The 25,080-nt window shown below is 37.5% G+C and overlaps 4 protein-coding genes across 5 annotated transcripts; 2 read left to right on the plus strand and 2 right to left on the minus strand.

Moving 5' to 3' along the window:
• The first annotated feature begins 3 nt into the window (after positions 1–3).
• On the plus strand, positions 4–7,335 carry LOC113669038 (prohibitin-2). Its single transcript, XM_027185032.2, has 11 exons — positions 4–167; positions 913–994; positions 1,679–1,758; positions 2,552–2,676; positions 4,024–4,083; positions 4,478–4,552; positions 4,737–4,791; positions 4,968–5,071; positions 5,479–5,556; positions 6,220–6,299; positions 6,940–7,335. The coding sequence occupies exons 1-11, from the start codon at positions 41–43 to the stop codon at positions 6,968–6,970; spliced, it is 897 nt and encodes a 298-aa protein (XP_027040833.2). The 5' UTR covers positions 4–40; the 3' UTR covers positions 6,971–7,335.
• Positions 7,336–8,014: 679 nt separating this feature from the next.
• On the minus strand, positions 8,015–13,085 carry LOC113669025 (uncharacterized). Its single transcript, XM_089180882.1, has 4 exons — positions 12,848–13,085; positions 11,228–11,369; positions 9,729–9,916; positions 8,015–9,258 (listed from the first exon to the last, which is right to left on the minus strand). The coding sequence occupies exons 1-4, from the start codon at positions 13,083–13,085 to the stop codon at positions 8,981–8,983; spliced, it is 846 nt and encodes a 281-aa protein (XP_089037008.1). The 3' UTR covers positions 8,015–8,980.
• A 253-nt stretch (positions 13,086–13,338) lies between these two features.
• Positions 13,339–21,870, plus strand: LOC113669027 (2-oxoglutarate and iron-dependent oxygenase JMJD4). Of its 2 annotated transcripts, XM_027185016.2 has the most exons (10): positions 13,339–13,726; positions 13,799–13,971; positions 14,514–14,566; positions 15,170–15,514; positions 16,836–17,021; positions 17,386–17,621; positions 18,487–18,700; positions 19,193–19,275; positions 19,932–20,062; positions 20,842–21,870. In XM_027185016.2, exons 3-10 carry the CDS (start codon positions 14,524–14,526, stop codon positions 21,080–21,082), a joined length of 1,479 nt encoding a protein of 492 aa, XP_027040817.2. In that variant the 5' UTR covers positions 13,339–13,726; positions 13,799–13,971; positions 14,514–14,523; the 3' UTR covers positions 21,083–21,870. The 2 variants fall into 2 exon arrangements, with proteins under 2 accessions (XP_027040817.2, XP_089070250.1); XM_089214124.1 differs by having other exon boundaries at positions 13,339–13,971.
• Positions 21,297–24,242, minus strand: LOC113669036 (melatonin receptor type 1A-like). Its single transcript, XM_027185029.2, has one exon. The coding sequence runs from the start codon at positions 23,072–23,074 to the stop codon at positions 22,157–22,159; it is 918 nt and encodes a 305-aa protein (XP_027040830.2). The 5' UTR covers positions 23,075–24,242; the 3' UTR covers positions 21,297–22,156.
• Positions 24,243–25,080: the final 838 nt, after the last annotated feature.

Consider the following 25,080-nt stretch of genomic DNA (forward strand, 5'->3'; position numbering starts at 1 on the left):
GTCAGATCTGAAAAGTATTACTACACGTGAGGAAGGCAAGATGGCAGACAAGTTCACCGAGTTTGCTGGACGCATGGGAAAAGCTCCGAAAGGAGTTGGAACTGGCTTAAAATTTCTAGTCGCAGCCGCAGCAGCTGCATATGGAATCAAGGAGTCTGTTTACACAGGTATAGTTTTAATGCAGTCTTAATGACTCGCGAGAGGCAAGATCACTTTTTAGCAGACGATATGATATTCCTTTTCACGAATACACGATCAAGCTTTCTAATTCACGATTGTATTCGTTACTGTCCTGTCGTGAATTGAGTATAATTGGCTCAAGTTTTTCTTCGTGTAGCTTTTCTGTACATATTTTTTATTGCTTTTTTAAATCGAACAAATTGCTTTTATTCCTTTTTTTTATACGATGCCTGTCTTATGTAATTTTTAATTTGTACATAGACAATAAATTGTGCATACTTTTCTACATCAATTTTTTTTTTTATCTCATCACCATTTTACAACTTGTAAGTGTATCATTTCGTCTTAAATTGACTCTGGTTAGAATCGGTGGACTTTTTTCATTCCGGTCAATGAAGAGTGCACCAAATTTCAAATTTCAACCACCCCTTCTCCCCTCCCCACCCCTCCCTTCAATTCTTACCAGACGTTGATCCCATTTGTTTCCCCTGTGTCAAAATGTTGGAAAAAAGCGGGAAGGAAGTCAAGAGATGTCAAATAAGTGAGATCAATTTGGATTCTCCTTACTGTGTGACAAACATTTCCTTCTAGTTATAGGTCAACAAAATTCGGTGTTAGATCTGTGAAGGAGTATTCCTAGTTAGAGAGATGATAGATGTTATCTTACTTTATTAATTAATGTGGTAATCGGTTCAACACATGCAAATTATCTTTTGAACTATCTTTTGGCAGTTGAGGGTGGTCACAGGGCCATTATATTCAGCAGAATTGGAGGAATCCAAAATAACATTTATACTGAAGGCCTTCACTTCAGGTAGAGTTTTTTTTTTGTTATCTATTCAACAAAACTCAAAGCCCAGCCTTTTTTAAAGTTGTCAAAGTAATCAATTGGTCACCAGAAATAAAGGTTGAATGGTCATAATTTGTTAAAAAATTATTAACATCATTCAGCACTGATCACATTGCTTGTTTTGAAATAAGAAATATGTCTAGCAATCATGTTTGAATATGAAAATAAAGGCTAGAAGATAGCTCCATCCTGACCTTTCAGGTCCAGTTAATCATTGTGGGAGGATAATAAACTTTGACAGGCCAGGTCATGGTGACATCAGATGATTTTACAAATACAGTGTATATCTTGGATGACTCAATGGGAAAGCTGTTTGACAGCAGATTCCGACCCCCTCTCCCCTCTTCCTCCCTAAGGGAACAATATTTAATAAAATGTTCCAAATAAGGCTTTCAAAAACCAACCAATCTCAGCTTAGGTTATGTAAATCTAGTCAAACCTTATCATAGTTGAAATGTCATAATTCACTTCATAGGAGCTTTCATCCTGCAACAATGTAGAGGGCACATTTATGTTTTTATTGTAATTCCTTTTTTTGTGGGGTTAACCCAGCAGTTCTATATGTGTAAAGCTTGTTAGGCTGTAGTCTGAGATAGTAGATAACATGTGCAACTCATCAGTGCTTTTGTTTGTCGTCATATTCTACAGGATACCATGGTTTCAGTACCCCATCATTTATGACATCAGGTCAAAACCAAGGAAGATTATTTCTCCAACTGGGAGCAAAGGTTCATAGAAGTTCATCAGTGTTTTTTTCAATGTTCCAATATTAACAAATTATGAATAATGCTGGATGAACATACAAATTTCAACATTAAGTAAACCAATATACATACTGAATATGTATCCTTAGGAAAGAAACACTATTATAGAGAAAGATGTTCTTCGTCTTGTTACAAGCAAGGGACAAATAAAAAATTCTGAGTTACCAAGAGGAATCGAACCTCAGACACTCAGATTCCGCGTTCCAACGCTCTACCACTGAGCCATGGAGATGCCACGGTGAGCAAGGTCTATTATGAAGTTCATATGACATGTATCCTGCATACTACTAGGATCAGCGACGTCAATGGCATAATGTTTGTCACCTCATGGGGACTCAGAATTTTTTTTCCTTTGTCCCACACTCATGACAAGACAAAGAACATCTTTCTCCATTTCTTTACTGAGCTCAAAACTTACCATCTCTCTTATTTCTATTTAAAAACACAATCATGTTTATTTTGATGTTGTGATGTTTATTTTTTTTATTTTGTTGATTTGTTTGTTTGTTTATTTTGCCATTTTTTAAATTATTATACATCAGTAGAAACAAAAGAAACAACATATTCATCAATATGGCTGAAAATTTAACATGTAGCAAAGAAACATATGGAGAAACCAAGAGGCTTATGTGAGTTATAAGCTGACTTTGTATTGTACCAGGTTTTAAGAGAAGAGATCTTACTCTTAATTGAAAAGAGGGCCATGGAAATGTTTCTGATTTTTGCTGCTTATTACTTGTTTTTTGTCATTGTTTAGATCTCCAGATGGTTAACATTGGCCTTCGAGTGCTTGCCCGTCCTCAAGCAAGTATGCTTCCTGACATGTACAGAAAATTGGGGTTGGACTTTGATGAAAGAGTTTTACCTTCAATCATGAATGAGGTGCATAGTTCATGTAACTAATTGGTATTAAATATCAATTTCTTCCTGGAAAAATATATATAGCATTTGACATTTCCAATTTTGCAATTTAAGTTCACATGTGGTGTTGGTGTAAGATGAAATAAAATAAAAGATGATCAAAGAGGTATTTTTATCTATGCACCGGATTATATGGTACTGCTCAAAGGTAAATTGACAGCTCCTCGAAACTCAATCCTTGATACTCCATTCTTGATTGTCAATCCTGGATTCTCCAGAATTTCAAGGAAAGGGGATTGAGTCAAGTTTTGAAAAGTGTAATTAGAGTTTCAAAACACTTGAAATGAGTTTCAAGGACCTCAAAATGAGGAAGCAAAGGAAATTTTGTGCAATTAACTTTTCACGCAACTTGAAGCTTCTTACCTTTTGTCGTATTTGTGGGATTAAAAACCTTACAGCATGCATTTTTTTGCTGAAGTGGCAAAACTTTGTTCGAACTAGTTCTGATGTTTTTAGCAATAACTTTGCAAATTATTATCACTGTATACGTGATCCTCTTCATTGTGTTAACTGAACATTCTTCATCTTGCACAATTTTAGTTTTCTGAATGTTACTTTAATTACCAAGTTTGACTTCAGAGCCTGACACAAATCAAAAAAAAGTACTTGCTTCAAGAAAGCAACACCTGCAACATTTACATTAGCTATTGCCTGCACCAAGTGTTTATATTTAACAGCATAGAATAGCCTCGTTGCTAAGTTCTGTGACATATTACAACTTTCTGTCTATTTTACAATTCCCCCTTCATCTTGAACAGTTTTCAGAGTTTTTGCTATGTGGCTAGAAATGAACACTAGTTGAAAAAATGTGGTTAACAAACTTGTTTATTGATGCATAATTGTCTGCAAAACAAGACTGTGGTGTCATGCTAACTAGCAATCATAATGTGCAAATGGTTAAAATTTTCCTGATAAAATCTTTACATTTCTGAGAAACTTTCCGTTATATTTCGGAAATAAGCTTATTAGGTTGGGGTTTTTTTGCTTCTGAATGGATAATTTTGTCACAGCCGCAAAACTAAAGCCTTGATTTTCAATCCTCAAATTCCAGGTAGTTTTGAGTATTAAGGATTGAGTTTCAAGTTGAGACTGTTGACTTACCTTTAAGCAGTTGGCATAGCACTCTTAAGGATTATCCAAAAGATTGAGTGAGAGATAAAATAATGTGGACATATTCATTTGGAAGGATTGAGTTGTAAAGACTGGAATCAGTAAATTTTAGGAAGCACAATCTATTATTTATATTATTAATTAAAAATTAATGTTATTTTTTACCTAGCATTGGTGTTTGTTTCTTTTATTATGTAGGTTTTGAAGAGTGTTGTGGCTCAGTTTAATGCTTCACAGCTTATCACAATGCGTCAAGAGGTATGTTACATCATTGCATTTTTTATATCTCAGAAGTTAGGTTATGACAATTTTTATCTCAAGAACAGTGTTAACTTGTGTTATGTTCCAACTTGCAATTCCAATGCTACGTGTATCTGAGAAACATTAATTAAAATATCTTTGGAAATTAAAGTGACAAAAAAATTAAGTCCAGAAACCAGTTTAGATATGCACAGAAATATTTAAATGATTGTCTGCTTGAATTCAAAGTCTCAAGCTTTCCATGAAGCATCTTTGCATGTGCATGTAGTAGTTGTGGTATATTACTGTACACCACTTATTAGTGATGAAGGAAACATGAAGGGTTGTAAAATTAGTATGAGTGAAAAGAATTTGTACATGTTCCTTCTTGTTGCTTCTTTTTCACATATAGGTCAGTCTGTTAATCAGAAGGCAGTTGACAGATCGTGCTAAGGATTTCTTCATTATTTTGGATGATGTGTCTATTGTAAGTCTATTATCTCCCATCTACTGTGTTTTCACAAACATCACAAGTTTGTTTGTGCTTGTATTTCTGCAAACCATTGACATTTTCTGCAGGACAGTGGCACCATGCCTTGTTTATTAAATTTAAAACTATGGTTTACAAATGTCTTTCTTGTAAGGCTAATGCTCTCCTTTAAATTCTCCAGACTGACTTGAGTTTTGGCCGAGAGTACACAGCAGCTATTGAAGCAAAACAAGTCGGTGAGTACTAAAGAGAATTCAGAGGTTATGTTACACTGGATTGTTAAAAAAATGGATGACTTGTACACACTCTTCCTTGGATATTAAATCTTGAAATTTGTTTTGTATGTTCTTTAACTGGCATTAAATGTACAGTAGAGTTTTGTCATTATTATTTTATTTCATTTTTTCTACAGCTCAGCAGGAAGCACAGCGAGCTCATTACCAGGTGGAAAAGGCAATACAGGAACGACAGCAAAAAATTGTACAGGCTGAAGGAGAGGCTAAGGCAGCCACTCTGATATCCTTTGATGTAGATTCTACATGTAGCCAAAATACATCTAGGAGTTCTGGTCCCATTTCATGTACAAATTTAAGAAAAATGAATGCATTACATATTATGTTAAAAATCAACTTCAAATCTCTCTTTTTGTGTTTAACATTTAAGGGAAATCTTGAGATTTTCACAAAATGAGAGAAAAAATTTGCAGGTTACATACATTTCAGGAGATAAATCTTGCCTCATGCTGGCTCATAAATTCATTCATGAATTACACTTCCCTTTTTGCAAAATTCACACATCACCTACTAATTTGGCTGCAACCATGCGTCACACAAAAAACTCTTTGCCACCCTCTATGTAGTACATAAAAATATGGACTGCATAACTGTGAGAGTCAATATTTGTTTATCCTTGACAATGTTCACCTTGGTAATGCTTTGAAGTCAAATCCAGGTTATTTGAAGCTGAGACGGATACGAGCAGCTCAAAATGTCTCAAACACGGTAGGGTTTTGTCTTGTGTCAACTTAGCTTTACAAATGTATTTTCCTTGGGGCTAAATTTCATCAGAGGATTCCCAGTTTTTAAACCTTTCAAGACAAAATGGGACAGGAAGGGGGATGGGGGGAGGGTCTGATTCATTGTAATTCTCCAAAAATTAGGGATAAAATTTAAAGTGCAGTTTATGGTACCCTTTCTTCTGGCCTAAATCAAAAGTAAAGCCCCTCCTCAAGTATGCCTTCCTTGTCTGTCCCCTTCTTCAAAGAAAAGCAGTTTCATTTGAACTATTTGGGAGAAGATAATTGTAGTTACATTTTTTTTTTTTGAATTAACATGACCATACTTTTTTCATTTGTTTGGCAAATAACTATGAGTACCAACCATACTGCTATTGAAACTCTACAGTAGGATTAGCTTTGTACAGTAATATTGAATTAGATTAATTGCTTAAGTGTAAATATTATATTACACTTGGGACAACCACAAGTGTGTTATAATATGGGAAAAACCAAATTGTACTTCTTGTTCTCTCCCATCCTTTCTTATTTTACTGATTTCTTTTTTTTTCTCCTTAATTCTTTGCATCTTTATTGACCCATATCTTGACATGGCCTTCATCATTCCACAGGCAGTTTGATTATTTTATATTTTACAATTAATTTGTAGATTTCAAACTCCCAAAATATGGTCTTCTTGGATGCTGGGGCATTGATGTTAAATGTCAGAGACACAGATGACATAGAAGAGTGAGTAATGGGTGTGCTGTGGTCTATGTAACTGTACTAAAACTGTATGGCAGAAATCATCAGTCACCAGCCATAAAGAAAAACCTAAGTAACTCTAGTAACCATTACTTAATTTCTCTTGCATATATTCTTTCCAATGCTTGATATTAAAAAGCTGTAATCCTTGCTGGTGAACTGCTGTTTACAGTGAGCAATTGCAGAAAAGAAGCTTGCAAAAAAATTCAGGCTTTTATGGGGTTGGAACCTGTGCTTCATAAATGATATTTGGGTGCTACTACCAACTGAGCTTGTTGTGAATAGGGCATGGTTTACAGGGTTATTCTTTCCTGTGGTGGAATCTGAAACAGTTTTTATTGTAATAAATTTCATTTGACTTGCAGATAAACAATCAAACTAGGTAATCTATTTATGTTAGTTTCCAATGATTATAAATCCTCTAACTAAAGACCTTTCACAATGCTTGAGATGAATGTAATTTTTAAGTCGGAGTGTGTGATTATTTGTTCTAAAGTCAGTTGTTTAGTTATTTGATCACTTACGTCCATCAAATATTTTTGTGTACTTGTAAATGTTTCATGTAATCTTTAATAACCTGTGTTTACAATTTAATAGTCAAGCTGTTTCTTTGTTCTCATGTTAGCGACGTGCATGGGAAATCAAAGAAGAAATGATCACAGACTAGTAAATGATGTTGAGGATCCATGATTTGCAAGCCCACCTGCTGGCCTCTGGTGACACAGATGTTGCTCAAATTATACTGCCTCCTGAAGTGTGACAGGGTTTCTAGTCCACTTCTTTGAATCTTTTTTTTTTTTTTTTTTACATAAAAAAAGATTGAAAGGGCTTCAGTAGTGCTTCCTGATTTTCAATAAAATTACATTTAAATGTGTGGTGGGACAGACGATAATTTTAATGTAACAGCAGTGTTGATATGTTATGTATGCAAAATGAACATGTATCTCAACCAACCCAAGGTAATTGATTGAGAAATGTTCTTTTTCCACATTGGTGAGAATAAAATCCATTTTCAACATTATTTTTTCCTTTTATTGCACTGTTAACTGATTGTGCTGTAAATAAGCTTTTAACTTTCTTCTAATGAGGAAGTACCTGTCCTCAAATTCTTCTAATGAGGAAGTACCTGTCCTCAAATGTAACCATTTTTTTAACATCATCAAATCCTTCTTCAACTCCCTTGTCCCTAAGAGAACTTAAAGAGAACTTAAAGAGAACAGTATGGAGAATGTGCACACTGATGTCAGTGTGTAAAGGGTTCAGGCCCTTTAACCCTTTACCTCCCACATCAAATTTGTAATTCTCCTTACTGTCAACTATACAATTCTTATAATGTTAGTTCAGAGAATTTAGTATTGGGTCAACCAATTATCCCCAAATTGATATTTTTCTTTATTCTCATCACTTATCTGGTTGATATTTTATTGATACTGTAAGGAGAAATTCTGTCTTGGTCACTCATGGGAGTTTAAGGGTTGATGACATTTCTTTGATTGTTAGAAAAATATATCCTTTCATGTCAGAAACCCATAAAAGAAAAATTTGCTGCATTGCAATGTTGCTAAAATTTTCCTCGGAGAGGGAAGAATGGCTAGAAGATGTACAGATGTTCCCCTTGTTCTTTTTTTTTTTTAACAATTTTCAACCCTGACAGTCTCAGACCTACTTAGCAAATGCACATAAAATAAAAATACCAACTCATAATTGTGATTAACTTTATTCAATACAAGAACTCTGTACATTCAATTTCTAAATCAATGCAACATAAAAAGCAATCAACTCATCTACAGTGACAACTGAAGTAAAATCCTCATATCACATGGTCCAAAAAGTACAACAGAATGAAAAGTTTGCATGCATTTAATAACAAATACTGAAAAGTCCAAATTCAAAATCTTACAAAACAAACTGATTACAACTCAATATCAAAGAAGTAATCTGCAGTATATGTTTAAATACCCCAAAACACACAAAATGTTGATTTGTAATTTTCTCTGATATTAGATGATGAATGTTGCAGAAAACACAAAACAAGGGTACATGAAAGTTTACTAGATTACAGAAGGACACTTATCAATGTGCTATCAAGGATTTAATGTGCATTGTAATATTTACAATAACAAGTAACAAATTGATCTTTACGAGTGATTTGCACTAAAATTTATTTTACAAAAGTAATTCTGAAAAAACTCAAGCTTCAGTACAGATTGACCCTGTGATAATTTTCAGTCACCAACTGGAGACAGGTCTCAATATACTAGAGCCAAATAACAAGCTACGTCTCTGAAGTGTAACTTGATGACACTTATTCATGTATAATACAAAGTGTACTTCTCTGACTCTTCAAACATACATGGCAGTCAATGGTCTTCATTGCAGTCATTGTTTGGTCTCACTAAACATCTTCTCTCTGGATCCCTATCATGAAGCAGCCTGTGGTGGGGTAGAGAGTGCTTTGCAAGACATTAGACCAAACAGTTACATAAGAGACTTGTAAGTCAAAGTCAATGAAACAGTTTTACACCTCTGCAGAATAACTTAATTTTCACACATGTACAGGTGGTACAAATTCACCACTTTATTCAACAACTTAAAAAATTATATTAATTAAAATGATCTAATATTAAGTCACTCAATAAACTTTTAATGTCCAAGGAATATAAGCTTCAGAGCAGCAAAACATGAGCCACAGTCACCCCAACACTGCTTCTCCTTGTGCTCATGGAGACAACTGATGTCCACTTGTTTGTTTCTGGGTCATACTTCTCAATACTGTTAAGACTGGAGCTACCATCATTACCTCCCACTGCAAATAATATGCTGTCAATCACTGCCACATCATGGGTGCTACGGCGAATACTCATAGGGGCCAGGCAAGTCCATGCATCAGCAACAGGTTCATAGCGCTCCATTGTGTTCAAACAAGATGCTCCATCATTACCACCTATGGCAAGAGAGGTGTAATAGAGAATTCTTAAATAATGGAAACTTCATGAAATACTATATTTTTTTTGTTCCTGTAGCATTGACAACATGGTTTGCAATTGAAATAGACAACATGGCAGAGTATAAAAGAACAAACAAACACATTTGGAGGTTTAGTTTGATCAAACAAGTTGATAAAGTAAATTGGCCACTGTACAGAGTTTTCAAAGCTGACATTTTGAATGTAAGCCCTTTGCCAGAGTAAATGGAAGATGACCACCTAAAGCTTGGGCTGAGACCAAGACAAGGAAAAAAGGGAAATTTAAACCAGACCCTGGGGGATGATCATTTTGTACACCAGTTCATCCCACTTACAGTAAGTTTTAGACAAAGACTAAGCACAGGAAACGTTACATCAGACTACAAACAGCTGCAGCTCAAAGAGCCAGAAAAGGAAGACTCCACTTCAATTTGCACTGTGTAACTTACCAACAACATACAGCATGTCATTCAGTACAGCCACACCAGCACTGCTTCTTCTGCTGGCCATACTGGCAACTATTCTCCATGTATTGGTCATGGGGTCAAAGCACTCCACTGTGTTTAGGTGTGCACTGCCATCATAGCCTCCTATGGCATAGATGATGCCATTCACTACACCCACACGCACATACCGCCTGAGGGAAGAAAGTGTTTGAAGGTAAGAATCAAATGTGTATGTCACTCTCTACGATGTAGTTAAGCACTGTTTGCTGGCTGTGCTGCCAAAAGTTTTCTTAAATGACACTCATGTCAACAGACCTTAACTTATGTGCATTTTGTTGGTTATATTTTTTGCATTGCAGACAAGAAAGATTCTCAGAGACCCCTGGTGGAAGATTGGCAATCTGTTGGGGGAACACAGCCAAACAGGCAAAAAGGGGGCCTTGCAGTCCAAACTTGAGTCAAATAGGCTGTTAGACATGTTTTAGCTTGCCTTCAGGGTGATTATTGTCACTTGAGGAGATCTACACAGTACTGTGATGTCCTCGACTGGCAAAGCTCACCCAGGAGGCTAGTGATGGCTTTAACCCTTTACCTCCCAAGATCTGATTGTTAATATTATTCTCCCCACTAACTGCTACACATTTCTTTGTAAATTGGTTATGAGAATTTGGTGTTAAATCAAACAAACAACTTCAACCTATCCCTTTTCTGGGATAATGTGTGGATATTACAGCGAGAAATGACATGTTAATAATAATAATAAATTATTACTTCTGGGATCTAAAGGATTAACACCTCTTGTGGCTGTTCTCAAGAGCCATTCTCAAGAAAGGGCCATTCAAGTCAACAACACCTTTTTTTGGCCTCCAAGGACATCCACTCCAAGAAATTGACAGCAAAATATACAAGGTATATCAGTTCAGTATTAAGGGCATTTTAATTAATGTAAAACCTACTGAACTCCCAGAGTCCAATAGTAAAGTTCTGTAATGTTTTGTTCAGCTTGAGGAATTGAGCAGCTAGATTTTTTCAGTTGAACAATTTTAATTTGTGTTACATTCTTCATTCTTAACAATTTTTTTACCATTATGGTTTATTCACTGCTCTTTGGATTTTCACTACAAATAATTACTGACCCTCATAAAATCCTATTGTTCTCTCTCAGCATTATATCGGCGATTTCAGCCTGAGAAAGTATTCATATTCAGTCAAGTCCAGGGGCGACTGAAATCGTCGATGTAATGCAGAGAGAGAACAATAGGATTTTATGAGGGTCAATAATTATAATAGTTAATTACTTCGGTTCGCAGCATTATTGGGTATAATGCTGCGAACCGAAGTAATTATCTATTAAATAATGTAGTCGTGGTCAGATCACTTGAATTACCAATTTTGTAAAAAGTTGCATAATACATGCAAAAAAAAAAAAAAGATGTAAAATGGATATTTGGGGCAAGAAAGTAATTTTATTTGTACAAATATCCACCAAAAGAAGAAGATACCTTCGTGTGTTCATGGCTGCGACTGATGTCCACTGAGCTGTCAAAGGGTCAAATCTCTCAACACTATTCAAACAGGATGCTCCATCATAGCCACCAATGGCATAAATCAAACCATTTAAGACAGCAACACCCAATAATGCATCTATTATTGACAAAGGCAGTTTTAGAACAAGAAAAACACTAGAAGCGTGGCATTTCAAGTTAACTCCCAATGCAGACAACAATTCCTGTCCTTTGCCCGGACAATACAACATTCTTTTTAACAAACATTCTTAGTTATTAGCATTTTTAATTTCCTACTTTGTACTTCACACCTAGTATTTTTAACAAACATTCTTAGTTATTAGCATTTTTAATTTCCTACTTTGTACTTCACACCTAGTATTTCTTACCTTTTTATCATTTTACCCGTTGAAGGCTGTGCGCAAACAGCCGAAAGCTCGTATTTTTAAAAGTTTTAGCCAGAGATCGTTTTTTAAATTTTACAATTCCATCAAATGTTTTCATGGTAAAAAATACCACCCTCTTTTCAGTTAGCCAGTCTTCGCATTCGATGACGTCATGCCCCCAGCAGATCGCTGTTCCATTTGCGGTTTGTATTTTTGGTGGTTTCGGCGAGATGCCTTGGCGGCCGTCACCACCAAAAATACAAGGATGTCGTATAGATCAGCTAATACACAGATGGCTTAAGGATCAGTTGCAGGATAGCATAGCTAATAAAGGAGTGGCATAGCCTTCACGTGACGCCACGACGATTCGCCACAACATCGAAATATTTCAAGTAATACTAAGCAATTTAATGTTCAGATAGAGCGTCTGATGTTTTGCAAAGCTATTCGACCTAACGCTACACTATTTGTGTCTACGCTGTACCATTCTACATTACGCTGAGCCATTTCACGCAACGCTACACCATTTGTGTGTACGCTGTACCATTCGACATTATGCTAAGCCACTTCACGCAACGCTACACTGTTTGTATGTACGCTGCACCATTCGACATTACTCTAAGCCATTTCACGCAACGCTACACTGTTTGTATGTACGCTGCACCATTCGACATTACTCTAAGCCATTTCACGCAACGCTACACTGTTTGTATGTACGCTGTACCATTCGACATTACCCTGAGCCATTTCACACAACGTTACACTGTTTTTATGTACGCTGTACCATTCGACATTACGCTGAGCCATTTCCCGCAGCGCTACACCATATGTGTGTACGCTGTACCATTCTACATTACGCTGAGCCATTTGACGCAACGCTACACCGTTTGTGTGTAGGCTGTACTACTCGACGTTACCCTGAACCGTTTAACGCAACGCTACACCGTTTGAGTACTGTATTGCAAATGAGTGCTAAGCTATTCGTAAGTGAGCTAGTCCATTTCACAATCTCATGTTCCAACTCAACATGGGCTACTAGACCGTTTCTCATTTGGCTAAACTATTCATGTTTAGGGTGTTCTGTTTCACTAAGGAAAACTAGACTGTCTATAATTTGGCCATGCCATTCCTTTATTAGCTATGCTATCCTGCAACTGATCCTTAAGCCATCTATGTATTTGCTGATCTATTTGACATCCTTGTATTTTTGGTGGTGACGGCCGCCCATAGCTTTCAATTAGCTCACTCGTAAACATGGCTTGAAAATATGGACTACATGACGCCAACACGAGTCGATGCGCGGCAATCCGCCGCTGAGGTTCACCAACGAGTAAGTTCACATCACACAGTTCGCACTTAGACCTCATTATTTTCATACAACAAAATGCTTCTTCCGTGTGCGTCGGCGAGAAATGCGATATGAACTCCACTCGCATCTCTTGGTGAGATGTCGCTCTAAATTGCTGCATATTCGTCTCTCCACTGGTTCTGAAAGATCGCTATTTGTGAATCAGAAATGTTCGTGTTTCGAAACGCTCAGGAAAAGACTTCCTCGACACTTCTTTGTGCTAAAATGACAAGAAGTGTTTCGTTAATCTTCCTCACTAAGATTGCGCCGTGATCCCACAAGACAAACTGATCCTTAATCAAGGAAGCTTTGATTGATCTATTTATCGTTAGCCGCCGCACTATGAATTTTTTCATTCGTGCTACGCTCAGATCATTTCGATAGCGAACCAAGCGCCACAAGGATAAACAAAGGATACATTTCTCTATTAGAACCCAGGAACTTTCTTTAACCCCGGTCAATATGGCGAACCGTGTGATGGAGACACAATATTTGTATTCATGATCACATGCTCGAACACTGACTATGATCTGATGTATGCGTAGATGCGCAGGATACGTGTTAGGAATCTGAACTCGTAGTTAACTGTTGAGTCTTTCATTTTTAAAAAGGTGTCTAAGTGAATGGTGCAAATTTTCGGTCGTCTGCCATTTTTTTTTCATCATGATAATTCATATGAAGGTGGTATGTCACAGAATCGAGGCGAGGTCATCGAAGGATCTTTAAGACGAAATTAATTCTCGGAAAGGTTTGAATTATCAGGTAATTTAACCAAAATTTTATAACACAATAGATAAAAATGAAAATTTCGCATTCATTCCTCGAGTTTTACAGATTTGTTGATTCAGCCTGTGAGCTGTGTTTGGACAATAAGAATGGTAGAAACAGAAACAGGTGTCTTTGGTTCCTATCGAGTGCGGAGAACTGATCAAGCCTCTATCGTAAAATATCGCAAAGAGCAATAAGGAAAAAGTTACAGAAAAAAGCGTTAAACCTCGCTCGGCATTGTAAGTATAACCTCTATTTTCATGATCTTGAGAACAGAAGAAAACTTGATATATCGACAATAATTAGAGCTGCTTAAACTATACAGTTATATAGTTGGTAGGGGAGATGTTAATTTTAATGTATCGCTTCACTCAACTTTGAGACTCGATAGTGATCAGCATTTGGAGTATACCTAGCGTCTTAAGAATAAAAGTCGGCTATACTGGCGGTCTACCGCCGCCTGTAAAGGTTTCTGTTAGGTTTCCCCCTTACAGCCCCTTTTCTGGGCACAGCTGCCTCTCACACCATCGTTACGTAGCCGCCTATGCAGAAATTTATTGAAACCCCTGGATAAACTTAAATACTTTGTGATGAGTTCTACCATAGGCAAATAAGATCATTGCACTGAGGTTTTATGACTGTGGTTTAACCCGCGTCAACTTACTTGTGATTCAGTGTTATGTTCTCAACTTGATATTTTGCGGTTTGAGTGGCCCAGGCATTTTCTTTTTAAATATTCCCCACATAGCAGAAACTAATTTTTCTTTTATTTTGTTTTAAGGGAAATAAAGATGGCGTTAATATACACGATCATATTTCTGTTGTTTGTACCTGGTAAGATTGAATGGATTTGATAGCGTTAATAACACAGCCCTTATAACCTAATTATGTATCGAGGGAAAATTAGAATTTGTGATTATTTCGAGCTCAGATTGTGGTAGATATTTAAATCAGCTTATCCAATGTAAACGAACGATTTTCACAGAGATTCGTTTGACCAGTAGACTGACTCTGAATTGTCATTTTCATACCTATCATACTTCTGCGAGGTCGATGGAATTGTTCGAGTATCGTTCAGGAAAGGACAAAAAAATTTGCGTTTAGAGTGTGATAGACTCGTGGAAGGCTCTTTTGCCTCAGTGGTAAAGAACATCCGAAGTACCAATCGGAAGATTTTAGGTTCGACTCCTATCGGGAGTAATTGGAGTTCTTTTTATCCGAGTATGCCTGCATGTGTTATTCACTGAATACATCAGTCATCTTTCACTTGAGCACACCATCTTCGCACATTTATATCATCAAGATTTTACCTGTTGGAACAGCAGCTACAATGAACTTGTATCAAACGTAAAAAGAGCTACTCAAGACGTCTGATTACCATACCTGTATTCTATTAAACAAATATCTCTATCATTTGTCATTTTTTTCCTTTTTTAGCCAACCTTGCAGACGGACTTTTTGAAATATTACTTCCTAAAAATACGAGTTTATGGGTCGCAAATGGAAAGGCAAGGCGAGTCACCTTCGCATATGATCAGGGGGAGGTCAACAACTGGAATGTGGAACTTACGGACGGCAGAGATCATACTGCTCATGCGTACTCAACTGATATAATATTTCCGCAGAAAATTGGCGGAAAATTAGTTTATATAAAGCAAGTACACGTGCCTGAGACCTTGAAAAGTGGCAAATACAAGGTGAAAATATGTGGATTGCTTAAAGATGGCAGGAAACTGTGTCAAAAGTCTGATGCGTTTCACATCGAAGGCGATCAAATGGAATGTAAGCATAACAATTTACATGCAGCTAATCAGAGTAAATGTTTGGATTTTAGAGTGAGTTTTTCTACGTGTTATCGTGAACATTGTCTAATTCATTTAGCCCACGACTCAGAGGAATTTGGTTGGTTGGGCCTATGTGAAAAATCCGCGGCACCCATCGGTCATGAATTAGCTGGGTTTGCGCAGCGGTCAAGCGCATGCAGGTTCTTAAGATAGACGCTGTGTATTTGATTCGAGTTCGAGTGTTTACGGGCTTAACACTGAATTTTAAATTCACCATACTCTGGTGTTGCTTCTTCAAACTGGCTCTCATTTAAAAGACTTGAAGCTGTGATCACGATGGTATTCTATAAATACAAGTCATTGCAATTAGAATACGATCATTTTGTGTGGTTGAAGGGTATTATTGAGTTTAAAAATGGCTTGATAACTCGCTACCAAATTAGAAATGCATTTTTCAAGCCATAGTAAATCGAGAGTCATCTTTTTAAATGTGTGAGATTAAGATGGCGAGCACTTTGAGATAGAAAAAAAAACATTTAAGGCTTTATCCTAAAGCGCTTACGAGGAGAATTTGTCAGACAATCGAGAGCTTTTTTAGTCGGTGATCATTTCCTTATATTTTTGTGATCTAAATGTTTGATTAAGGGTTGATATTGTAGGGGGACATTAGATATTCGTCACTCTTACGGGTCAAAAGGGTGAATGAAATGAGTGTAAGAGGGAAGGGATGAGTTGGTCCTCTGCTGTGTTCGATCCCATCTGATTCACTTTCAAGAAAAGGGGAAACTAACTGATAACAGAATAACCAGTCAGGCCCTCAAAAGTCAATGAGACACAGCTGAGGGATTACACCATAAGAACACCCTGCCTATCTCCATCATCATCATCATTTATCATTTATTAGCCACTTCAGATGTAATATCTATGCAGGTTTAACAGTATGGAGGGGCGAAGAGACCTCCGAAAAGACCAGGCGGTTTATGGGGGAGGCCACTTTGGTTGTCAATGAGTTGTGGATGTGCGGCTTGGCCAATTCGGACTCATTTCATTAAAAAAATCAATCTCTAAAGTAAAAGTAAAAAAGCTAGTCAAACCAGTAATCGATGTTGGGAAAGAATTCCAAATTTTAGGACATTGGTAGAGTATTGTAAATTATTTAAGACTAGTACGACAGGTTTCGTACTTTAAGTCAGGTTCGTGGATTTGCTTACGATTGCAAACTTTGTCTACAAAAAAGAATGAGTGAAACTATAACGGAGAAGAAAATAAATTAATAAGTTCTGAACTAAAATCGTTATTTCTTCCTTCCTTGTTCAAAGCTTCGCTTAACAAAGATGACCTTCAGCCGCACGAAAAGAGATTTAGATCCAGACTGAGCGCTTTTGAAGATTATTTACGGAAACTGGACGTAGTGGACATCTGGCCGATACACGAAACACATTGTACTATCCCAAAGATACATAAACCCAGCAAAGAAGAGTTCACTGAGAAATGCATGAAACCAGGTACTGGTTGTAATTTATTTTCTTTGTCGCTGGCATTCGGTTGATTCTACAATTATAGAGAAGGTAAATTTGCATTACGCGATCGTTAAGTGATTTTACTTTAAGTTGTTAAAAGCGAAGGTTTTCCTCAAGGAGGGCTATTGCGCCGTGAGCTGCAGTTCAATCATCTTTTGCCACACAACGCTAACAAACTAAGTGCGACTTAGATTTAGGTGAGTTTTCAAATTCCCATTGATGTTATTACGCGTTCAACTGATTCCTATTGTGTGATATTAAATAGCTTACCAAACATTTTACAGACAACCTAGGTATTGTTAGTGTGAATCTCCGATTTAAGTCTTGAATAATGAATGAACATTTGTAGGTCAGGCTTGTATTATAACGGGCATGATGGAAAACTGGAAAGCCATGGACAAGTGGCTGTTTGAGACATTCCAGCATGATCCTCGCATAGAGGACGGCGTGTATATTGGTCAAAGGCTAACCCCGGTGCCACTAACAAATTATGTGAAGTATCTGAAGGAGAGAGCCGCCAACGAGACTGCGCCGTGGGTTATCTTTATGTCAGATGTGTTTGATCTGTACCCTGAGCTGCGAGAGGTAAATTTTTGAGGGACAGTGTTTCAGGGGAGTGACGGATATAATTTATTAGCTTTCTTAAGTATATATAATTTATAGAAGTATTGCGTTTATTGAAGATGTAGCTGGCCTTGTCGTATAGGAAAGTCATAAGAGCTCGTATCACATGCAGTATAATTTTCATTGTCAATACAGTGGCATTCAGTCGTCTCTGCATCTATTACAAACAACACGACAAATTTTGGAAGCGAAGTAGACTCTAACCCGCCTCATCACGTTTAATAATGGAAAAACTTGCAAACATTGGTGATTGATTCTTATGCCTGCCTACTCGCACACTAATTTCTTTAGCATGGGAAATGTAAGAGAATTGTTGCTCTTCCTGTGGCTGTTAATTTGTCGCAAGTAACCCGAAGATCGCTTTCATATTCACGTCCTTATCCGCAGTTCACATATGTGATTTTCACATATTCACAGTTATTTATTCACCACTTCACGGGTTTATTTGAAACCAACATAGTGACCAGCTCCCAGCTGGCTTGTTAGCTCAGTTGGTAAATCACTGTACCGGTATCGCAGAAATCATGGGTCCAAATCCCGTACAGGCCTGAATTTTTTTTCAGGCCTTATTTTCACTACTGCTCAAGTAGCGTTCATCACTGCGAAGATTGATTTCATATTCACGTCTTTATCCGCAGTTCAAATATATGATTTTCTTATATTCACAGTTTGTTATCAACTCAGTTGATAATACTAAATCACCCTGTTATGCTCTCCCACCGACACTACACCACACTTTTTTTCAGAAACTCACCCCCTTTACTCCTACAATGGACTTTCTTTTCAAATTAGATTTTCAAATTTGTACTCTTCCTTGTCAATGCAGGACTACATCATCCCAGACTTCTTTGCGGAGTCAGATGACTTCATGAACAATGTGGATGAAGAGCTTCGCCTTGACTGGCGATGGATTATCATGGCTGCCAAACGGAGTGGCTCAGGATGGCACGTAGACCCTGCCAATACAACTGGCTGGTTGGCTCTGGTACAAGGGGCTAAATTATGGGGCATGTACCCTCCCTCGGTCTACCACATTCCAGGTAAGCGATGAGGAAAGCTAAGTGGACAGCCCTATGTCTGACGAGTGAGAGAGGGTCGATGGCAGCTGAACCTTAGGATCTGCATGCTCTCTATTTCCTGACTCAGTGTAGTGCTAGGTATATATAGGGTGACCAAAAGATTTCGAAGAAGAATCAATGATGATCAATCTCGTTTTAGCGAAGCAACAACATTTGATAGTTTATTTTAAGATGCCTGCTAAAACTTTCTTCTTTAGAACTGCAGCCTTCCAAACCCCCTCCCAATCCTCGCTTTCGTTAAAATTTCGAGTTGTAAGAGATACAGAGGGACAGACCATAGGGAATGAGATTTTTGTCCACCTGTATGTACATGGCCGCTGAGGAGTCCAACGGGTTTATGTGAAGTTTTGAGGGATCGCTAGGTTTTGTCTCCTTCAAAGAACAACAGATACTGGCCCAAAACTGTGCAAATAAAGGAGATTACCGCAAGCTTTAATTTTTTTAATCATATAGGTGTGAAGAATAATTACTACCAAAAAAGAGACTATGACATAGAGGATGCGTTTTACTGGTGGATTTACACCCGACCGTATTTGGTATGAACCTCGAGTTAATCTTTTAACTCCCAAGATCTGACGTTTCTTCTCCCCTCTTGCTGCTACACATTTCCTTCTTGATTAGTTACGAGAATTTGGTATTAGACCAAGATAACACCTTTTCCCTGATAAGCATGAGTATTCTTATACCCTGTGTGATGGATAATGTTGATATGTTATAGGGAGAAGTTACCGTGATGTTAATTACCACTGATAACTTCTATACAGATTTATTTTGAACTTTGACTACAAACAGCTTATAAGTGGGTGATATCTAAAAGATTATGGTAAAATGTAAATGTAAAATGAATATTGGAGATAACGTATATCGTTGCATAGCACAAAAGCTACGTTTCCCGAGTGAATTTTTTTTAACAGATCAGGGAAAAAAATAAGTGAAACAAAACAATTTGAAAGAAAATGGACAAGTCTAAGGGAAAGTCAATGCATGGAAGCGTAGATTCAGGATAGAAACACTAAAGGGCAAAAAGGAGATGATAGACCAAACAAAGGGCAAGAATACATGATACCACAGCATGAAAAAGGAACTATAGGCAAATCTTATCAATCGTACTCATCGTATCAAGTTTCAATGACAAATACCTTTGAATTTGGATCGTTTTCATGATCATGATCACAATCGTTATCGTTACCAGAAGGGCAACCTTCCCATAGAGTGTGTGCAGAAGCCGGGTGATATCGTGTTTATACCGACCGGGTGGTGGCACAGTGTCCTCAATCTGGACGACACTGTTAGCGTTACGCAGAATTTTTGTAACAAATACAGGTGAGATCTATTACACCTATTTACGCGTTGCGTGCATGATTTAATTTGATAATTTAGATAATCTCGTTCACAGACTTTGAGCTTGGCACTAGATGTTGACGTGGACACTTTCACCTACCACTGTTTTTCTCCGTTTAGTTTAGTTACTTTTTCTCGTGTTTAATCACGGAATTGGACTTTGGTCTAAAATGTAACGTAGTACACCCAAATTTGATTTCACAAATAACATAACATGATTGCTTATGATTTATTTGATTCTGCTATCGTTCTTTGGATGTTCGTTTGTGAGCGAAAATTATGATGATAATGACGATCATCATCATCATCATCATCATCATAAACGCTAAGCGCTTTGCGGCTCCACTTGACATCCTTTCAATCACCAACAAATCGCAACATTCGTGTAAAAAAAGAATATATTTTTTTGTGTGCAGAAATTATGATTGTCACTTGATATTAAGGAACCAGCTGAGTATAAGTAGCGGGCGTTTATATTTGAAAGCTGCGGACAACAAGGAAAAAAGGATGCCTGCTGGGAATAGGCTGGTAAAATAATCCTTGAACGTGCGTTCTTGGATTTTAATTACGCCATCTGTAGGGATCATAAAATTTGAATTTCGCCTTGTTTTTGATGAGCATCACACAGTGGGTTATAACTCTTTGTTGGAGCTATTCGTCAGCTCTTGAGGACAAAGATGATTGTGTTCAAAGTGCGTCAATTTATTTTTTAATTAAAAAGTCTAACCTGAATTTCATTATTTTCTGTTTTTAAAAACCAGTTTGAGAAACTGCCTCACCGAACTTAAGGAACAGGCAGACAGTGATGGCGGCTTTATTGGCAGAACATTCGAACAGCTCAGGGAGTTATACGCCACGAAATATCCCCAATATTTTGAACAGGAAGATCTGGATTTTGAGGCACCCGTCAAAGGACATGGACTCACTGAAGAGGACGAAAAGTCCAGAAGACTGCAAGTTTTGAAAGACTTCCTCGCAGGGAATTCTAAAACTATTGTTTGAGGTTAAACTGAGTGTCTGAGGGGGAGAACTGTGTATTCTTTACCTCTCAAAGTAATTCCTATATAAATGTAAATTCGTCCAAATGTGCTTTGAAATTTTTAATCACATCGTGACATGTTACCAGGGCAACTGTATATACTCCACTAAACTTTGAAAAAAATGCTCATGGGTGGCATTTGAAAGATAGCAGTTGCTGATACAGAATCTTTTGAAGAGATTTTCGAACAAACTGGGTTGGGACAACATCAATCTCCCAAGCTGATAAATCTTCCCAATTTAGATACTCTGAGAAAGTATAAACATTGTTTCACGCCTACAGCCTATACCCTGGTTGAAAAGTTTGAAAATCTAAAAACCAGAACTATCCGTTGTGAGCCATACTGAATATACCGGTCTGACATTCGGAATTATGAAGGAGAGTGGGAAGTCAAGTTTACTTTGACTCGCTATGAGCTCGCACACCTTTATATTTTCAACGACATTTTTCTTTTCAAGAACGTTTGGCTATTGGCAGGTGTTTCAATAGCAGAGGGTGAAAAACGTATGAAAACAAATAAAACTTTACAAACTATCAAAAAGACAAGAGCTTTTTGCGACAGTTGACAATGACAACAAATGGTCATTTGTTTCCACTGAATCTTTTTGTAGTGCAGTGTATTAGTTGCATTACGCGCATGATAACTTGTGCTTCTCTGAAAAATCTCTCCAATCTTTATTCCATCCACTGACACAGCATTTGAATAAGTTTTTGGATAAAAGTATTAATTAAACAGAACGTTTGAAGTCTTTCTTATTATTCCTTTGATAGTTCACGCTTGATAGTGGATGTAATTGATTCGTTAAGAGTACTTTGTTTTTTGTTTTTTTTTAATTTTTTTTTATCAAAGTCAGTGTACAGTAATTGAAAAAAAACGCTGTTCTTCTTTTTTTTCCTTTTTCTTATTCTGATTTGTTTGCTACCAAGTTGTTTTCTTTTGATTTGATTAATAACCTGAATCCCTTCAATCGTTCAGACATTCCCAACACTAGTTTGCAAACCAAAGTAAATTTCACGTCACAACTTCTATTAACAACTCATGTGCCTTTAAAAATTCCCATAAACTCTCGCCGAAATTCCCGATTCCCCAACCCGTATACGAATGGGTTGATTACAGTGGAAGTCATTGCCAAAAAGGTGTACAATTCGTAAGCAAATACAGGTAAATTCGCTACTGATGAGTGCGACAAAATCCCAATAATTATGACAGGTATCCAGCATACGAAAAACCCCAAGATCACTAAAAACAGTAACCGCGTAACACGTATTTCCCATGCATTCACGGCTACCAAAGGCTGGTTTCGCCACGCTTGGAATGAGGGCGTTATATTTGCGTTATGCGTTCGTATTGTCTTGAATACACTCACGTAGCAAGCCACGATGACAACAAGAGGAATAAAGACATGAACCAAGTGCAATAGCACACCGATGATTAATCGGTGCTTTTTGCTGGCGAATGTTCCAATGCAGAAGAAAAATCGCGAATCGTATTGATATATCACTGGTCCAACGAAGGTCGATAAGAAACCATCACAAAGCGTAAATACCCATACAGACATGATCAGGAAGAGGCTTGACTTCACCGAAAAGTAGTTGCGATATATTTGTGTTTTGACCACACGGAAATAGCGATTCACTGCAGTTAAAGCAAGGGTTGGAACAGAAATCCCTGCCCAGAAGTAAATGAGAAAACCAGTGAACTGGCACAAGATATGGCCGTGAGCCCACGCATTTTCGAAAAACGCCTGGATACAGAGAGGGAAACAGCATATCGCTACAGTCAAATCCGAGACTGCTAAAGCGAACACGTATAAATATGGAACGCGAAGCGTCTTTCGCTTTCTAAAGACAACCCAGCAGACGATGATATTTCCAGAGATTGCGAGGAAGTCTATGGAAACCAGAAAAAATCCCTGTATGGATTTATGAGTTGTACTTCTGGAATATACTTCCATTAAGGATTTCGCCCTTGGCCTCTTTTGATAATTTGATTTTACTCCGCGAGTGAGCAAAGAGAGTCTCTTCAACAGATATCAGTTCTTGTATATATTAACCAAAGTTCTCGACTAATTTAGAACAGTAAGTAAAGCCAGATGACTCATGAATTCTATTTCCTACCCAAGGTGCCTGTGCTTTTAAAGTAATTCCTCGTTCAACTGTTTCACGGTTTCTGATTTACAGAGCAAGGGACATCAATTCGCTCCAATGTTTAACCTCTACTGTCTCGTTTTACCTCTGTTTGAAATGCTCTCCAAGGTAAATTGTAGCGTTTCTTTGCCCTACGAGCACCTGCATGTCAAATTTAGAAATTTTACTCCACATCGCTTGATCACCAGCTGCCAAAAGCACCCAATTAGCTGGAAGGAAAGTTGCTAACGTATGCATGAATATATGAATTTAGTTTTAGATTGAACTTGGCTTGTTTTGATCTCCTGTCGCTATGGACCGGCTGACGATATAAAAAGAATTAATGAACCATGGTCAACCTTTCGTTTAAAGGTAAATTTGTGATTTCCTCGCATTTTAATGCGGATACAGTCCTTTATTTCTCCTCGCAGGTTGATATTATTTTCGAAATCATCGGGGGTTTGTTTGGAAAGTGCTTTGCATGAATTAAGTAAATAGGTTTTGGCATTTCTTTTGGACGTATTGACAATTGTTTCGTGACTGATTTTTAAACTGTTTTTTGACGTTTGCGTCAAAAAAATTATGGATCACATCATTTTTTTCGGCTACCTATATAAACAGATAGTCAGCAATCTTACAGAAAAGGATGTGAACTGCGAATAAATCATAACCATAGTAACCTAACGTTATGATAATAAAAAATAGCTGTCTTGGGATTCTTGTTGTTCAACAAGTATTAAACGTGAGTATACAAAATTATAACATAGCTAGCAGAGCCACGCAATCAAATTCAGTAAACGTAAGCGTGCTCAAAATCCTGACAGTGCACGCTGATAGCGTGAGCAAATCGCTTCGCCAGAAACTTCGCGCGAGTGGCCATTGTTAGCGCTGGGAAAAATAATATATTTCGCGACAATAATGGATACAAACAGACTCGGCCCACCAGTCCCAAAACGAAGACAATTTTCCGACCTTTTCCCTTGGGCTAGAGTTCTTAAATGAGGCAGAAAAAGAGAAAAATAACGGAAAAGGAGACTCGGCATCAGCGCCGTCACGATTCCCTTCACTGTCCTAGGGTGAAATGCAACAGATTTTGACAGATAGACACTCTGGTTGTCTGTTTTTCGCGTCGGATTTCATGCGCAATTCCACCGGCTATGCTATGAAACAATTGGTTCATGCTTTCAGCTGTGCACTATCGAGTTATGGAGCACGTGGGAAGTTTGGAGAGCACTCAAGAAGCCAGAGATACCCTCGGCTTTTGCCTCGGGCAACTCCTACGCTTCTTTCGTGCTCTCCAAACTTCCCACGTGCTCCATAACTTGATAGTGCACGCTAAAGCATGAATCAATTGTTAAGTAGAATAACTAAAGAGGAAAGTTTCTGAAGAAACTGTGATGCTCTGTCTGTGGGAGAGTATAACAGGATAATTTTAATTCCGTTGTATAATTATCAACGAACTGACAACGTAAACTGGCCACCTGCACCATAAAGAGTTTCAAAGCAGAAGTTTCGAGCGTTAACCCCTCGTCAGAGCGAAAGTATCACGATCTTCTAATATCTCTGCCAAGAAGAGAGACGCCACTTGTTCATTGTAATCGATGTTACCATATGAAACGCGCGGGTATTTTGTTCCACAACTTAGTACGGTCGCCAAATTAAGTTCGTTCATTGTTATTTTAGCAAAATAGCGTGATAGTGGACTAATGAATGCAGCACCGGCGTCTCAGAATCGCAATTTTTTATAAACACAAGAAATCAACGCATATCTCTTTTAGAAAAGATATTTAGATTATGACTGAGAAAATGGGCCACTGCATAGTAAAGTCGATAC

The sequence above is a fragment of the Pocillopora damicornis genome, chromosome 8 (assembly GCF_964200805.1).
Source record: "Pocillopora damicornis chromosome 8, jaPocDami1.2, whole genome shotgun sequence".
NCBI lineage: Eukaryota > Metazoa > Cnidaria > Anthozoa > Scleractinia > Pocilloporidae > Pocillopora > Pocillopora damicornis.

Bases quoted from the DNA above. Each gene is read 5' to 3' on its own strand.
- LOC113669038 (XM_027185032.2), top strand. From the start codon at position 41: ATGGCAGACAAGTTCACCGAGTTTGCTGGACGCATGGGAAAAGCTCCG. The intron at 995-1,678 runs GTAGAGTTTTTT...CATATTCTACAG, and splicing joins ACTGAAGGCCTTCACTTCAG to GATACCATGGTTTCAGTACC. The intron at 2,677-4,023 runs GTGCATAGTTCA...TTTATTATGTAG, and splicing joins TACCTTCAATCATGAATGAG to GTTTTGAAGAGTGTTGTGGC.
- LOC113669025 (XM_089180882.1), bottom strand. From the start codon at position 13,085: ATGCAGCAATTTAGAGCGACATCTCACCAAGAGATGCGAGTGGAGTTC. The intron at 9,917-11,227 runs GTATCTTCTTCT...TTCTTCCCTCAG, and splicing joins GCAGCCATGAACACACGAAG to GCGGTATGTGCGTGTGGGTG. The intron at 9,259-9,728 runs GTAAGTTACACA...CTCTTGCCATAG, and splicing joins TGACATGCTGTATGTTGTTG to GTGGTAATGATGGAGCATCT.
- LOC113669027 (XM_089214124.1), top strand. From the start codon at position 14,524: ATGGCGTTAATATACACGATCATATTTCTGTTGTTTGTACCTG. The intron at 14,567-15,169 runs GTAAGATTGAAT...TTCCTTTTTTAG, and splicing joins ATTTCTGTTGTTTGTACCTG to CCAACCTTGCAGACGGACTT. The intron at 17,622-18,486 runs GTAAATTTTTGA...TTGTCAATGCAG, and splicing joins TGTACCCTGAGCTGCGAGAG to GACTACATCATCCCAGACTT.
- LOC113669036 (XM_027185029.2), bottom strand. From the start codon at position 23,074: ATGGAAGTATATTCCAGAAGTACAACTCATAAATCCATACAGGGATTT.